Below are 16,013 nucleotides of genomic sequence, written 5' to 3'. Positions count from 1 at the left end.
AAAAAAAAAAAATGACCTGGGCATGGTGGTGGGTTCCTGTAATCCCAGCTACTCAGGAGGCTGAGGCAGGAGAATCGCTTGAACTTGGGAGGCAGAGTGAGCGAGATTGCACCACTGCACTCCAGCCCGGGCAATAAGAGCGAAACTCCGTCTCAAAAAAAAAAAAAGAAAGAAAATGTGAAAAAAGGTTTTTTTGCCACTGGAGGAAATACAGTGCTCTGTTCAATCCCGTGAGACTGGGGCCTTTGTTTAGCTCATTGCTCTTCCCCTAGTGCCTACTGCAGTGCCTAGTACATAGTAGGTGCTTAATAAGTATTGATTGGATAAATGAACCTCTGAAGAAACAAAGACTTGGGAAAATAAATGAAAAGATGTGTGAGTGAAAGGCTGGGTGCAGTGGCCCATGCCTGTAACCCCATCACTGTGGGAGGCTAAGGGAGGCAGATTGCTTGAGCCCAGGAATTTGAGATCAGCATGTGAAACCCCATCTCTACAAAAAATTAGCTGGGCATGGTGGCGTGCCCCTTTAGTACCAGCTATTCGGGAGGCTGAGCTAGGAGGATCATCACTTGAGCCTGGGAGGTTGAGGCTGCAGTGAGCTGTAATTGAACCACTGCACTCCAGCCTGGGAGACAATGAGACCCTGTCTCAAAAAAAAAAAAAAAAAGATGTGTAAGTGAGGAAATGAAAGAATAAATAAAATGTCAGAGTTGGACTCAGAATAAGCCCTCGGTTATCATTAATAGAATAAAGGAGTGAGGGTGTTGGCGAGTGGCTAGAGCCAGGCGTGTGGCCGACCGCACGTGGCTGCCACACACAGACTCCCTTTCCTCATTGCTCCCATCCAGGGAAGGTGAAGGAGATGAGCTACGACCCGCAGGCCAAGCTGCAGCGGCTGCAGGAGTTCTGGATCAGTCAGGCCAGCGCAGAGCAGCGGAAGGGCCGGGCAGGCCGCACGGGTCCCGGAGTCTGCTTCCGCCTCTATGCTGAATCGGACTATGATGCCTTCGCCCCCTACCCGGTCCCGGAAATTCGGAGGGTGGCCCTGGACTCCTTGGTGCTGCAGGTGAGGCACGGGCAGAAATGGGACTATATGCTGACTGCTGGCACAGGGAGGAAGCTGGGAGGCCTTTTAAATTTTATTTTATTTTATTTTAAGATAGGGTCTCACTCTGTCACTCAGGCTAGAGTGCAGTGCTGTGATCACGGCTCACTGCAGCCTCCACCTTACAGGCTCAAATGATCCTCCTACCTCCACGTCCCAAGTAGCTGGGACCACAGGCACATACCACCATGCCTGGCTAACTTTTAAATTTTATTTATTTATTTATTTTAGAGAGAGAGTCTTCCTCTGTCACCCAGGCTAGAGTGCAGTGGCACAATCTTGGCTCACTGCAACCTCTGCCTCACGGGTTCAAGTGATTCTTCTGCCTCAGCCTCCCAAGTGGCTGGGACTACAGGCGCGCGCCACCACGCCCAGCTAATTTTTTGTATTTTTTTTTTTTTTTAGTAGAGACAGCGTTTCACTGTGTTAGCCAGGATGGTCTCACTCTCCTTACCTCGTGATCCACCTGCCTTGGCCTCCCAAAGTGCTGGGATTATAGGCATCAGCCGCTGTGCTCAGCCTAACTTTTAAATTTTAGTAGAGATCAGGTCTTGCTATGTTGCCCAGGCTAGTCTCATACTCCTGAGCTCAAGCGATCTTCCCACCTTGTCCTTCTAAAATACTGGGATTATAGGCATGAGCCATTGTGCCCGGCCAGCCAGGAAGCATTTACACAATTCCAGAGTGTCAGGGTCAGGAAGGATAGGGCTAGCCAAGCCACTGAGGGGAATGTGAAAACCCTTGTTGAGGGGAGAATTGTTCCTTAAATCCACAGGGTCACCTGGGCACGGTGGCTCACACCTGTAATCCCAGCACTTTGGGAGGCCAAGGCAGGTGGATCACTTGATGTCAGGAGTTTGAGACCAGCATGACCAACATGGTGAAACCAGTCTCTACTAAAATACAAAAAATTAGCTGGGTGTGGTGGTGGGCGCCTGTAATCCTGGCTACTTGGGAGGCTGAGGCAGAAGAATTGCTTGAACCCGGAAGGTGGAGGTTGCGGTGAGCCGAGATCACGCCACTGCACTCCAGCCTGGGCAATAGAACAAGACTCCATCTGAAAAAAAAAAAAAAATTTCTATAGGGTCAAAGGAAGAACCAGTGACTCAATCAGAATGCTTTCAGCTGTAACAGGAAACCTAGCAGGAAAGGGCTTTTAAAACCAGGGTTTCTCAATACATTTTATGTCATGATTTGTACCTCATTTGTTAATTTAGCATAGGTTAGACTGCCATGACAAATACACACGGTCACGAATGGCCAACAGTGGAATGGTGGTTTCCAGCTTGGCAGGCAATTTTCTTTATTCAGGGACCCAGGCTCCTTCCCTCCTGTGGCTCTATCATTTCCCCAGGGGCTTTTCCTGCATGTGTGTCCAGCCAGCCAAAGGGTCAAGGGCATGGGAAGTGAGTACAGGAGAGTTTGCGGGTCCAGCCTGCAAATGGCGCATGTGCCTTGACCTCACCACTCCCGGTCAGTCCTCAGTCTTGTGGCCATGCCCAACCATGAAGGAGGCTGGAAAGTGTAGTCCTTGTGCTCAGGAACGAAAGAAAAGGAAAGTTGGGAGCAGCTGATGGTGTCTGCCACAGGCTCATGTGCAGGTGTAGCACAAACCAGTGGCCTTCCTGCAGGAGGTGCACACTATTTTCTATTCTGTTTGATTTCATCTTTTTTTAAAAAAATACTGGTGCTGCCAGGCACAATTATCGGGAGAACCCGCTCCCGACGTTTAATGTGGGTTCTTTTCTATTTCCTAAGTGTCTCGGCTGGGTTGAGAAGTAAAGGGAAAGAGCACGAGAGAGAAATGTAAAGCTGGGTGTCCGGGGAGACATCACACGTTGACAGGATCCGTGATGTTCCCCACGCCGTAAAACCAGCAAGTTTTATTAGCGATTTTCAAAAGGGGAGGGAGTGCACAAATAGGGTGTGGGTCACAGAGATCACATACTTCACAAGGTAATAAAGTATCACAAAGCAAATGCAGGCAGGGTGAGATCACAGGACCACAGGATGGGGAGAAATTAAAATTGCTAATGAAGTTTTGGGCACGCATTGTCATTGATAACATCTTATCAGGAAATGGGGTTTGAGAGCAGACAACCTGTCTGACCAAAATTTATTAGGCGGGAATTTTCCTCCACCTAATAAGCCTGGGAGCGCTACAGGAAACCAGGGCTTATTTCATCCCTTCGGCTACGACCATAAAAGACGACTGCACTCCTTAAAAGGGGCCGTCTATAAGCGTACCTTCAGGGCGCATTCTCTTTCTCAGGGATATTCCTTGCTGAGAAAAGAATTCAGCGATATTTCTCCTATTTGCTTTTGAAAGAGGAGAAATATAGCTCTGTTCCGTCCGGCTCACCAGCGGCCAGTTCAAAGTTACCTCTCTTGTTCCCTGAACATCGCTGTTATCCTGTTCTTTTTTTTAAGATGCCCAGATTTCATATTATTCAAACATACATGTTCTACAAACAATTTGTGCAGTTGACACAATCATTACAGTGTCCTGAGGTGACATTCATCCTCCTCAGTTTACAAAGAAGATGACGGGATTAGGAGATTAAGTAAAGGCAGGCATAGGAAATCACAAGGATATTCACTGGGGAAGTAATAAGTGTCCATGAAATNCGGAAGGGCCGGGCAGGCCGCACGGGTCCCGGAGTCTGCTTCCGCCTCTATGCTGAATCGGACTATGATGCCTTCGCCCCCTACCCGGTCCCGGAAATTCGGAGGGTGGCCCTGGACTCCTTGGTGCTGCAGGTGAGGCACGGGCAGAAATGGGACTATATGCTGACTGCTGGCACAGGGAGGAAGCTGGGAGGCCTTTTAAATTTTATTTTATTTTATTTTAAGATAGGGTCTCACTCTGTCACTCAGGCTAGAGTGCAGTGCTGTGATCACGGCTCACTGCAGCCTCCACCTTACAGGCTCAAATGATCCTCCTACCTCCACGTCCCAAGTAGCTGGGACCACAGGCACATACCACCATGCCTGGCTAACTTTTAAATTTTTATTTATTTATTTATTTTAGAGAGAGAGTCTTCCTCTGTCACCCAGGCTAGAGTGCAGTGGCACAATCTTGGCTCACTGCAACCTCTGCCTCACGGGTTCAAGTGATTCTTCTGCCTCAGCCTCCCAAGTGGCTGGGACTACAGGCGCGCGCCACCACGCCCAGCTAATTTTTTGTATTTTTTTTTTTTTTTTAGTAGAGACAGCGTTTCACTGTGTTAGCCAGGATGGTCTCACTCTCCTTACCTCGTGATCCACCTGCCTTGGCCTCCCAAAGTGCTGGGATTATAGGCATCAGCCGCTGTGCTCAGCCTAACTTTTTAAATTTTTAGTAGAGATCAGGTCTTGCTATGTTGCCCAGGCTAGTCTCATACTCCTGAGCTCAAGCGATCTTCCCACCTTGTCCTTCTAAAATACTGGGATTATAGGCATGAGCCATTGTGCCCGGCCAGCCAGGAAGCATTTACACAATTCCAGAGTGTCAGGGTCAGGAAGGATAGGGCTAGCCAAGCCACTGAGGGGAATGTGAAAACCCTTGTTGAGGGGAGAATTGTTCCTTAAATCCACAGGGTCACCTGGGCACGGTGGCTCACACCTGTAATCCCAGCACTTTGGGAGGCCAAGGCAGGTGGATCACTTGATGTCAGGAGTTTGAGACCAGCATGACCAACATGGTGAAACCAGTCTCTACTAAAAATACAAAAAATTAGCTGGGTGTGGTGGTGGGCGCCTGTAATCCTGGCTACTTGGGAGGCTGAGGCAGAAGAATTGCTTGAACCCGGAAGGTGGAGGTTGCGGTGAGCCGAGATCACGCCACTGCACTCCAGCCTGGGCAATAGAACAAGACTCCATCTGAAAAAAAAAAAAAAAATTTCTATAGGGTCAAAGGAAGAACCAGTGACTCAATCAGAATGCTTTCAGCTGTAACAGGAAACCTAGCAGGAAAGGGCTTTTAAAACCAGGGTTTCTCAATACATTTTATGTCATGATTTGTACCTCATTTGTTAATTTAGCATAGGTTAGACTGCCATGACAAATACACACGGTCACGAATGGCCAACAGTGGAATGGTGGTTTCCAGCTTGGCAGGCAATTTTCTTTATTCAGGGACCCAGGCTCCTTCCCTCCTGTGGCTCTATCATTTCCCCAGGGGCTTTTCCTGCATGTGTGTCCAGCCAGCCAAAGGGTCAAGGGCATGGGAAGTGAGTACAGGAGAGTTTGCGGGTCCAGCCTGCAAATGGCGCATGTGCCTTGACCTCACCACTCCCGGTCAGTCCTCAGTCTTGTGGCCATGCCCAACCATGAAGGAGGCTGGAAAGTGTAGTCCTTGTGCTCAGGAACGAAAGAAAAAGGAAAGTTGGGAGCAGCTGATGGTGTCTGCCACAGGCTCATGTGCAGGTGTAGCACAAACCAGTGGCCTTCCTGCAGGAGGTGCACACTATTTTCTATTCTGTTTGATTTCATCTTTTTTTAAAAAAATACTGGTGCTGCCAGGCACAATTATCGGGAGAACCCGCTCCCGACGTTTAATGTGGGTTCTTTTCTATTTCCTAAGTGTCTCGGCTGGGTTGAGAAGTAAAGGGAAAGAGCACGAGAGAGAAATGTAAAGCTGGGTGTCCGGGGGAGACATCACACGTTGACAGGATCCGTGATGTTCCCCACGCCGTAAAACCAGCAAGTTTTTATTAGCGATTTTCAAAAGGGGAGGGAGTGCACAAATAGGGTGTGGGTCACAGAGATCACATACTTCACAAGGTAATAAAGTATCACAAAGCAAATGCAGGCAGGGTGAGATCACAGGACCACAGGATGGGGAGAAATTAAAATTGCTAATGAAGTTTTGGGCACGCATTGTCATTGATAACATCTTATCAGGAAATGGGGTTTGAGAGCAGACAACCTGTCTGACCAAAATTTATTAGGCGGGAATTTTCCTCCACCTAATAAGCCTGGGAGCGCTACAGGAAACCAGGGCTTATTTCATCCCTTCGGCTACGACCATAAAAGACGACTGCACTCCTTAAAAGGGGCCGTCTATAAGCGTACCTTCAGGGCGCATTCTCTTTCTCAGGGATATTCCTTGCTGAGAAAAAGAATTCAGCGATATTTCTCCTATTTGCTTTTGAAAGAGGAGAAATATAGCTCTGTTCCGTCCGGCTCACCAGCGGCCAGTTCAAAGTTACCTCTCTTGTTCCCTGAACATCGCTGTTATCCTGTTCTTTTTTTTAAGATGCCCAGATTTCATATTATTCAAACATACATGTTCTACAAACAATTTGTGCAGTTGACACAATCATTACAGTGTCCTGAGGTGACATTCATCCTCCTCAGTTTACAAAGAAGATGACGGGATTAGGAGATTAAGTAAAGGCAGGCATAGGAAATCACAAGGATATTCACTGGGGAAGTAATAAGTGTCCATGAAATCTTCACAATTTATGTTCAGAGATTACAGTAAAGACAGGTGTAAGAAATTATAAAAGTATTAATTTTGGGAACTAATATTTATTAGTCCATGAAATCTTCACAATTTATGTTCTTCTGCCACGGCTTCAGCCAGTCTCTCCGTTTGGGGTCCCTGACTTCCCGCGGCAACAATGAGTGGCTCATGCCTGTTATCCCAGCACTTTGGGAGGCTGAGGCAGGAGGATTGCTTGAGGCCAGGAGGTCGAGACCAGCCTAGGCAACACGGTGAGGCCCTGACTGTACAAAAAATTTAAAAATTAGCCCAGTGCGGTGGCACACACCTGTGATCCCATGCAGGAGGCTGAGGCAGGAGGATCACTTGAGCCCAGGAGGTCGAGGCTGCAGTGAGCCTTGATTGCATCATTGCACTCCAGCCTGAGTGATAGAGCAAGACCCTGTCTCATAAAAAAACAAAGTCCATGGGGTAGGTTGTCTTATCTTAATTTTTCGACCAGAAGAAGGATGCACAGAGAGAGAAAATATTGCCCCAGGTCACACAGCTGGCAAGTAGTGGAGTCAGGGCTCCATCCGAGGCCACCAGGCATCAGAGCCTGCTTCGTGAGTGGCCACTGGCCCCAGGCACAGTGGGTGTCACTTCTTCCTTCTTTACTGTCCAGAGGCAGAAGCAAGGAACTGCCCTTCTCGTGGGTCTAATTTTTGAGACCACGGGAACATTTTCTAGAAGCCTCTGGCCAGTCTCTCATCCTCTCTTGTCAGCAGAACCAGGTCACATATGTTCACCCTATGGCCAGCAATTGTCTAGGGTTGTGGCATTGCCTGAGTTGATCAGAGCAGTGTCTCAGCCCTAGCTGCATACTAGAAACACCTGCAGAATTTAAAAAAACCCCTGCCCTGCCCCCTGCCTCTTTAAATTAGAGCTGCTAATGTAAAGGTTATTTATTTATTTATTTATTTTTGAGAGTGAGTCTCATTCTGTCACCCATGCTGAAGTGCAGTGGTGTGATCTCGGCTCACTGCAACCTCTACCTCCCAGGCTCAAGTGGTTCTCCTGCCTCGGCCTCCCGAGTAGTTGGGACCACAGATGGGTGCCACCAGGCCCAACTAATTTTTATATTTTTAGTATTTTTTATGTTTATATTATTAGGATTTTTATATTTATAATTTTATATTTTAGTTTCACCATGTTGGCCAGGCTGGTCTTGAACTTCTGACCTCAGATGACCTGCCTGCCTTGGCCTTCCAGGGTGTTGGGATTACAGGCGTGAGCTACCGTGCCTGGTCTATAAAGGTTTTTAAATGATTATTGGGTAAACTCCTACACAACATCAAGGCTTGGTCAGCAGGGAGGAAGGAGCAGCAGCTGCTTGCAGGTGGACGCCAGAACTTCTAGTGCCCTCGGATCAAAGCCAGGCAAACAGGCTCTCTGGGCTTCCTTCTTACTCTCTGGCCATCACATGAGCTGCCTTGCCAGCCTCTCCTTCCAGTCACCAGAGAGGTGCTGTTTGCTTACGTATGCCACGCCAGGCTCCGGGGTGGACATATACTGTCACTTAATTCTCCCGCCACCTGCTGCCTGCCTGGGCCACTGCATTAATTGGGATTCTTTTGGTTGCAAGTGAGAGAAATACAACTGCAACAATTGTAAGCAGAAAGGGGGATCTTACCATTTTGTGCATTCGTGAGGCAGTATGTCTAACTTAGGAACAATCCAAGAATTTCTCCATCTGCTGTAGATGGGCCCATTTCCAAACAATGGACAAAGTCAAAAGTCACAGCAGTTCTGGGTTAATAAGATAGGCTTCCATCCTGGCCACAACCAGAGAGGATGCTGGGAATGCTCTTCCTGGCTCCAGTCTCAGGGAAGGATTCTGATTGGTCCAGCTCAGGTCATGTGCCTCTCGTCCATGGTCAGGGTCTGGGGGAAGATGTGCTAGGGAGACAGACACAGAGACAGCAGCCCTCCTTGCCTGCCTCTGTATAATGGATCTTGACATCGGGAATGTTACGTTATGTTATGTTATGTTATTTTTGAGATGGAATCTCACTCTGTGGCCCAGGCTGGAGTGCAGTGGTGAAATCTCTGCTCACTGCAACCTCCGCCCTCCAGGTTCAAGCAATTCTTCTGCCTCAGCCTCCCAAGTAGTTGAGATTACAGGTGCCCGCCACCACACCCAGCTAATTTTTGTATTTTTAGTAGAGACAGGGTTTCACCATGTTGGCCAGGGTGGTCTCAAACTCCTGACTTCAAGTGATCCACCTGCCATGGCCTCCTAAAGTGCTGGGATTGCAGGTGTGAGCCACTGTGCCTGGCTGACACTGGGAATTTGAGTTGAAGTCTTGATGTGTTGCCAGGTTGGAGTGCAGTGCAGAGGCCCGATCTCGGCTTACTGCAATCTCCGCCTCCTGGGTTCAAGCGATTCTCCTGCCTCAGCCTCCTGAGTAGCTGGGATTACAGGCGCACACCACCACTAATTTTTACATTTTTAGTAGAGACAGAGTTTCACCATGTTGGCCAGGATGGTCTCGAACTCCTGACCTCAAATGATCCACTCGTCTTGGCCTCCCAAAGTGTTGGGATTACAGGCATGAGCCACTATGCCCGCCGACACTGGGAATTTCAAAATGTCATGAGTTTGTGATCCCTGAGCCCCCCTATGCTGCACAGTGGCTCTTGTGTTTCCCAATCTTGGGGGTTTTTCTTCTCATTCTAGATGAAGAGCATGAGCGTGGGGACCCCGAACCTTCCCCTTCATCGAGCCCCCACCACCAGCCAGCCTGGAGACTGCCATCCTCTACCTCCGGGACCAGGGGGCCCTGGACAGCTCAGAGGCCCTCACGCCCATTGGGTCCCTGCTGGCCCAGCTGCCTGTGGACGTTGTGATTGGTGAGTACCCATCCCCTTCGTGATCACGCAGGGCACCAGGAGCGGGTGTGGGCACAGCTAACTCTCTGAGTGACCTGGGGGCAAGTCTGTTTCTTCCCTGGGTCCAGTTCATTTATTCACTCTTCACTGGGCCAGGCACTGTTCTAGGTGCTGGGCATATAGCTGTGGACAGAACAGACACAAATCTCTAGCCTCAGGGAGCTGACACTTTGGTGAAGAAAACCAGCAATAAATTAGGACAATAAGGAAAAGGTATAGTAGATCAGATGGTGCTTAGTGTTCTGGAGAGAAGAAACAACGGGGTTGGGGAATGGGGAGTTGCAGTTTATAATACAGGCCTCAGGTATAAGGCAGACCTCACGGGGAAGGTAACATCTGTGCAGAGAAACGGAGATGAGGGCTAGGAGCCATGCAAATACTAGAACATGCTTGCCAGCAGAAGTAGAGAAACATGGCTGGCACAGTGGCCCACACCTGTAATCCCAGCACTTTGGGAGGCTGAGACAGGTGGATTGCTTAAGCCTAGGAGTTTGAGACCAGCTTGGGCAACATAGCAAAACCCTGGTTTCTACAAAAAAAAAAAAAAAAAAAGGAAAAGAAATATAAAAATAGAATGTGAGCCCTGTATGTAATTTAAAACTTCCCAGTAGCTACATTAAAAAAGCAAAAACAGGCTGGGCACAGTGGCTCACGCCTGTAATCCCAGCACTTTGGGAGGCTGAGGTGGGTGGATCACGAGGTCAGCAGTTTGAGACCAGCCTGGCCAACATGGTGAAACCCTGTCTCTACTAAAATACAAAATTAGCTGGGTGTGGTGGCATGTGCCTGTAATCGCAGCCACTTGGGAGGCTGAGGCAGGAGAATCGCTTGAACCTGGGAGGCAGAGGTTGCAGTGAGCCGAGACCATGCCATTGTAATCCAGCCTGGGCAGCAGAGCAAGACTCCATTTCAAAAAACAAAACAAAAAAGCAAAAAGAAACAGGTGAGATTCATTTTGATAAAATAGCTGATTTAACTTAATATACCTAAAACATCATAATTTTAACATAATCAATATAAACATTTTTTGCAAGATGTTATGTTATTTTTTACCATACAGAGTCTTGGAAATCTTGGCTTGGACCAGCCATGTTCAACTGCTCAGTAGCCATGTGTGGCCAGAGGCGGCCATATTGGACAGTGCAGATGTAGCTTGAGGGCGTTCAGGCAGTAGGAACAGCCAGTGCAGAAGCCCTGTGGGGGGCACATGCCTGCTGCTGCGGGAACAGTGAGGAGCCTGGTGCGGCTGCAATGGAGTGAGAGGGAGAAGGCGGGAGATATTAACCAATAGTCCCATCATTCATTCATTAAATACTTTTTTTTTTTCTTTTTCTGAGACTGAGTTTTACTCTTGTTACCCAAGCTGGAGTGCAATGGTGCCATGCCGGCTCACTGCAACCTCTGCCTCTTGAGTTCAAGCAGTTCTCCTGCCTCAGCCTCCCAAGTAGCTGGGATTACAGGCTTGCGCCACCACACCTGGCTAATTTTGTATTTTTAGTAGAGATGGGGTTTCTCTATATTGGTCAGGCTGGTCTCAAACTCCTGACCTCAGGTGATCTGCCCGCCTTGGCCTCCCAAAGTGCTGTGATTACAGGCTTGAGCCACCATGCCCGGCCTATTAAATATATATATATATGTGTGTGTGTGTGTGTATGTGTGTGTGTGTGTGTGTGTGTGTATATATATATATATATATATATTTTTTTTGAGACAGAGTCTCACTCTGTCGCCCAGGCTGGAGTGCAACGGTGCGATCCCAGCTCATTGCAGCCTCTGCCTCCTGGATTCAAGCAATTCTCCTGCCTCAGTCTCCCAAGTAGCTGCAACTGTAGGCGCCCGCCACCATACCTGGCTAATTTTTGTTTTGTTTTGTTTTGANCGCCACCACACCTGGCTAATTTTGTATTTTTAGTAGAGATGGGGTTTCTCTATATTGGTCAGGCTGGTCTCAAACTCCTGACCTCAGGTGATCTGCCCGCCTTGGCCTCCCAAAGTGCTGTGATTACAGGCTTGAGCCACCATGCCCGGCCTATTAAATATATATATATATGTGTGTGTGTGTGTGTATGTGTGTGTGTGTGTGTGTGTGTGTATATATATATATATATATATATTTTTTTTGAGACAGAGTCTCACTCTGTCGCCCAGGCTGGAGTGCAACGGTGCGATCCCAGCTCATTGCAGCCTCTGCCTCCTGGATTCAAGCAATTCTCCTGCCTCAGTCTCCCAAGTAGCTGCAACTGTAGGCGCCCGCCACCATACCTGGCTAATTTTTGTTTTGTTTTGTTTTGAGACAGTTTTTGCTCTGTTGCCTAGGCTGGAGTGCAGTGGTATGATCTCAGCTCACTGCCACCTCCTGGGTTCAAGCAATTCTCCTGCCTCAGCTTCCTGAGTAACTAAGATTACAGGCTCACACCACCATGCCTGGCTAATTTTTGTGTTTTTAGTAGAGATGGGCTTTCATCCTGTTGGCCAGGCTCCTCGAACTCCTGACCTCAAGTGATCTGCCCACCTCAGCCTCCCAAAGTGCTGGGATTACAGGCGTGAGCCACCGTGCCCGGGCAATATTTGTTTTTTCAGTAGAGACAAGGTTTTACCATGTTGGCCAGGCTGGCCTTGAACTCCTGACTTCAAGTGATCTGCCCCACCTCGGCCTCTCAAAGTGCTGGGATTATAGGCATGAGTCACAGCGCCTGGCCCATTCATTAAATAATTTTTGAGCACCTGCTGTGTGTCAGGTCCAGTTCTAGATGCCAGAGATATGACAGTGAATAAAACAAAACTCCTGCCCTCACGGAGCTCACATGTAACAGAGCATATTATGGACAGGGGCAGATAAATGAATGAAACTCGGAATGTCAGCGGCTGGTTTCTGCTCGGGTGGATGCAGGGCGCGGTGGGCACAGTGAGGGCTGGGAGCAGTGTTATGCGGCTGTCCTGGGAGGCCTCACTGAACGGTGACACCTGGGCAGAGGACCGAAGGAGGGGAGGGAACAGCTGTCCCTCTGGCCCTGGGTCAGGTGAGGAGCTTTGAATTAGATGGGAAGTGTTTAAGTGGCGCTGGGTTATACGTGACTGAAGGTGGTCAGAAAATTCATCAGCTGACCTGGCAGTTCTGTGAGGATCTAGAAAGGCCAGGTCCACAGAGGTCGATGGAGACCATTTTCAGTTCCCGGCCCTCCTGATCTCAGGTCTTCAGTAGCCAGTCACAAGCAGATGTGGTGCTCCTCGTCCCCATGCTATGTGTCACCAGGAATAGGGCGTTAATCTTGAGGGATTTAGGGCCAGCAGACCCTCTGATCCTGTCGTTCTTGTGGCCATCCTGTGGCGCGCCATCAGTGTCTCAAGGCACTTACCTGATGCTGCAGATGACACCACTAGAGGCTGGGGGTGGCCTGTGGTGTCTGGCTTGCAAGGCTGTTTCAGAGAATGTGACGCAAAGTGCCCCTGCGTGAGCGACAAGAAAGACAGGCTCTCTCGCTTGAATTCCCCAGCACTTGGGGTAATCACAGGGCCTCCCTTGGGAGGCACAGGCAGGTGGGGTACCCAAGATCCCCCAAACACAAAGAAGTCCTAGCTTTTCCACAGCTCAGACCCCTCCCACCTCTGTCCTCTGCACAGCGTGTCCCCAGCTCTGCCCTGCGCCCCTGTCTTGCGGACTCAAGGATGTCAAAACTCTTCCTCTCCCTCATTCCTGAGTCATGCTCACCCCGCCTGGGGAGCACGCTGACTGAGGCTTGTTCATCTTGCCCGATTTTCGTGACTCAAGACTTTGTATTTCCAGCAGCCTGCGGCCCACCATGGCAGGACCACCCCTGTGTGTGTTAACACCATTAAAGCCCCCCATCCTTGCAGCACAGTGGGCTTCAGTGTGGGCAGGAGGCTGGATCCGCTGGACTCGGAGGGCTGCCCGGGCTGAGAAGATGGTTCATTTTTGTTTTATTTATTTTTATTTATTTATTTGTTTTGAGATGGAGTCTCACTCTGCCCTCCAGGTTGGAGTGCAGTGGCGTGATCTTGGCTCACTGCAACCTCCACCTCCCGGGTTCAAGTGATCCTCCCACCTCAGCCTCCTGAGTAGCTTGGATTATAGGCATGTGCCACCACACCCAGTTAATTTTTGTATTTTTAGTAGAAACGGGGTTTCACCATGTTGGCCAGGCTGGTCTTGAACTCCTGACCTCAAGTGATCAGCCAGCCTCGGCCTTCCTAAGTGCTGGGATTACAGGTGTGAGCCACTGTGCCCGGCCTCATTTTTGTTTTGGAAGGAACAGGGCTAGAGCAGGGAGAATCTGAGCTGAGAAGCAGAAGAATGTTCTGTGAGCGCTTGCTGTGTGCCGGGGAAAGGCTCTGTGGACTTTCCATGATTTCATCCTTACCTGCTGAGGGCAGGGCCTCTGATCGCCCCCAGTGTGCAGGTGGAGAAACTGAGGCTGGGCCCAGGAGGCTCCTGAGAGCCTGGGGGAAGCCTGGCTTTGATTGGAGGTGATGCTAAGTGCCTCACACACATTATCTCCCTGAGGGCTGGGGGCAGGTGCCCCGCTTTCCCTGTGGGGAAAACAAGGCTCAGAGAATTGCTGCTCAGGGTCACAGTGGGAACCAGGAGGCACGGATGACCCTGTGCTGGGCGTCCTCTGTGCCAGGTGGAGTTCTGAATGCTTCACAGGGTGAAACACAAACCAGCCTCTTGGCGGCCTGAGGAGGGCTAATGCTGTTGTTCCCCCGTTTACAGATGGGGAGGCAGCGGCACAGCGAGGTGGGGCCATTTGTCCCTGGTGACAGAGCTGGGGCATCCTGGAATAGGACAGGGGCCTGCACAGTACAGCCCCGAGCCCTGCTTTACGGCCACCTTTGTTTTATGAGGCCAGCTTTTTTGTTGTTGTTTAGTTGGTTGGTTTCTGAGATGGAGTCTTGCTCTGTCACTCGGGCTAGAGTGTAATGGCACGATCTCAGCTTACTGCAACCTCCGCCTCCAGGGTTCAAGTGATTCTCTTGCCTCAGCCTCCCAAGTAGCTGGGATTACAGGTGCCCACCACCACACCCAGCTAATTGTTGTATTTTTAGTAGAGCCAGAGTTTCACCAGGTTTGCCAGGCTGGTCTCGAACTCCTGGCCTCAGGTGATCCACCCACCTCGGCCTCCCAAAGTGCTGGGATTACAGGCGTGAGCCACCACACCTGGCCTTGGTTTTTTTTTTTTTTTTTTTTTTGAGATGGAGTTTTACTCTTGTCACCCAGGCTGGGATGCAGTGGTGCTATCTCTGCTCACTGTATCCTCCACCTCCTGGGTTCAAGCACTTCTCCCGCCTCAGCCTCCCAAGGAGCTGGGATTATAGGCACCCACCACCATGCCTAGCTAATTTTTGTATTTTTAGTAGAGACGGGTTTTCACCATGGTGGCCAGCCTGCTCTCGAATTCCTGACCTCAGGTGATCTGCTTGAGTCCAGTTTTGTGACAGTCACTGTGGAAAGTCAGCAAAGGGAAAGAGTGGGGGCGGGTCAGACACATGACACAGACCACTAGCCACAGGACAGGAGGGCAAGGGAGTCCCTGGAAGTCCAGCATCAGCTTGGGCACCCAGAACCAGGGGATGTCTAGATGTCCGCTGTGGAGCACTCACAGATGGAGACCGTGTTCACCAGCTCTTCGGCCACCCTGGGAGATGGTTCCTGCCACTTTTCTCTCCATGGCCTCCCCTCTGCCCTTCCTCCCCTTTCCCTGCCTCTCCTAGCCCCTGCCCCATCTTTCTCCATCTCTCCTCTGCCTTCTATTCCCTCTTCCTCTTCCACCTCCACCTTGACTTAAACAAAGGTAGCAGGAGAAGCTTCATCCTGTGATAGGCACAGGAGTCACTGCGTGCCTGTGCCAGGGCAGAGAGGGACTCACTTAGGGGTCACACTCTAGCGCGGAGGAGAGACGTCCACCACGATGGGTCAAAATGAGCTCCTAAAGCAAAGACCAAGCCAGGGAAGCGTCGGAGCGCTGGGGGAGTGGGTTGTAAATAGCAGAGCGGGGAACTTGGTGACAGGAGTAGCCAGCACTTAGACAGTGTCTCCTGTGTGTCCGAGGAGGCAGGCACTGGCCATCTCCAACCTACAGATGGGGAAACCGAGGCCCTTGCCCACGGCCACGTGAGCAGAAAGCACAGCGCGTGGGTTTGAATCTGTCCATCTGGGTCACGAGGCCCATAGTGGGCAAGATGGAGGGGGTGGGAGCAGGAGGGCAGGCGGAAGGGCGGGCCGGGGCCCCAAGGGGTGAGGGCTGCGCCTGTCCTGGCACCCAGGAGCCTCAGCCCCGTGTCTCCGCTCCAGGGAAGATGCTGATCCTGGGCTCCATGTTCAGCCTGGTGGAGCCTGTGCTCACCATCGCGGCCGCGCTCAGCGTCCAGTCGCCCTTCACCCGCAATGCCCAGAGCAGCCCAGAGTGCGCGGCAGCACGGCGGCCGCTGGAGAGTGACCAGGGTGACCCCTTCACGCTCTTCAACGTCTTCAACGCCTGGGTGCAGGTGAGGCTGGTGGTGGGGCCCCTCTGTCTGTCACCCTGCTCAGGG

At 50.3% G+C, this 16,013-nt stretch overlaps 1 protein-coding gene across 1 annotated transcript in view; it reads left to right on the top strand.

Annotated features, from left to right (window-relative positions):
• DHX34 (DExH-box helicase 34) overlaps nt 1-16,013 on the top strand; it is a 41,071-nt gene that overhangs the window by 15,235 nt on the left and 9,823 nt on the right. The window contains 4 exon segments of the mRNA XM_017889298.1: nt 849-1,066; nt 9,253-9,272; nt 9,274-9,425; nt 15,775-15,968. Of these exon segments, the coding sequence (XP_017744787.1) occupies nt 849-1,066; nt 9,253-9,272; nt 9,274-9,425; nt 15,775-15,968 (584 nt within the window).

Source organism: Rhinopithecus bieti, unplaced genomic scaffold, assembly GCF_001698545.2.
Source record: "Rhinopithecus bieti isolate Rb0 unplaced genomic scaffold, ASM169854v2 scaffold_574, whole genome shotgun sequence".
Lineage (NCBI taxonomy): Eukaryota > Metazoa > Chordata > Mammalia > Primates > Cercopithecidae > Rhinopithecus > Rhinopithecus bieti.
This window is presented reverse-complemented; position numbering and strand designations above follow the sequence as displayed.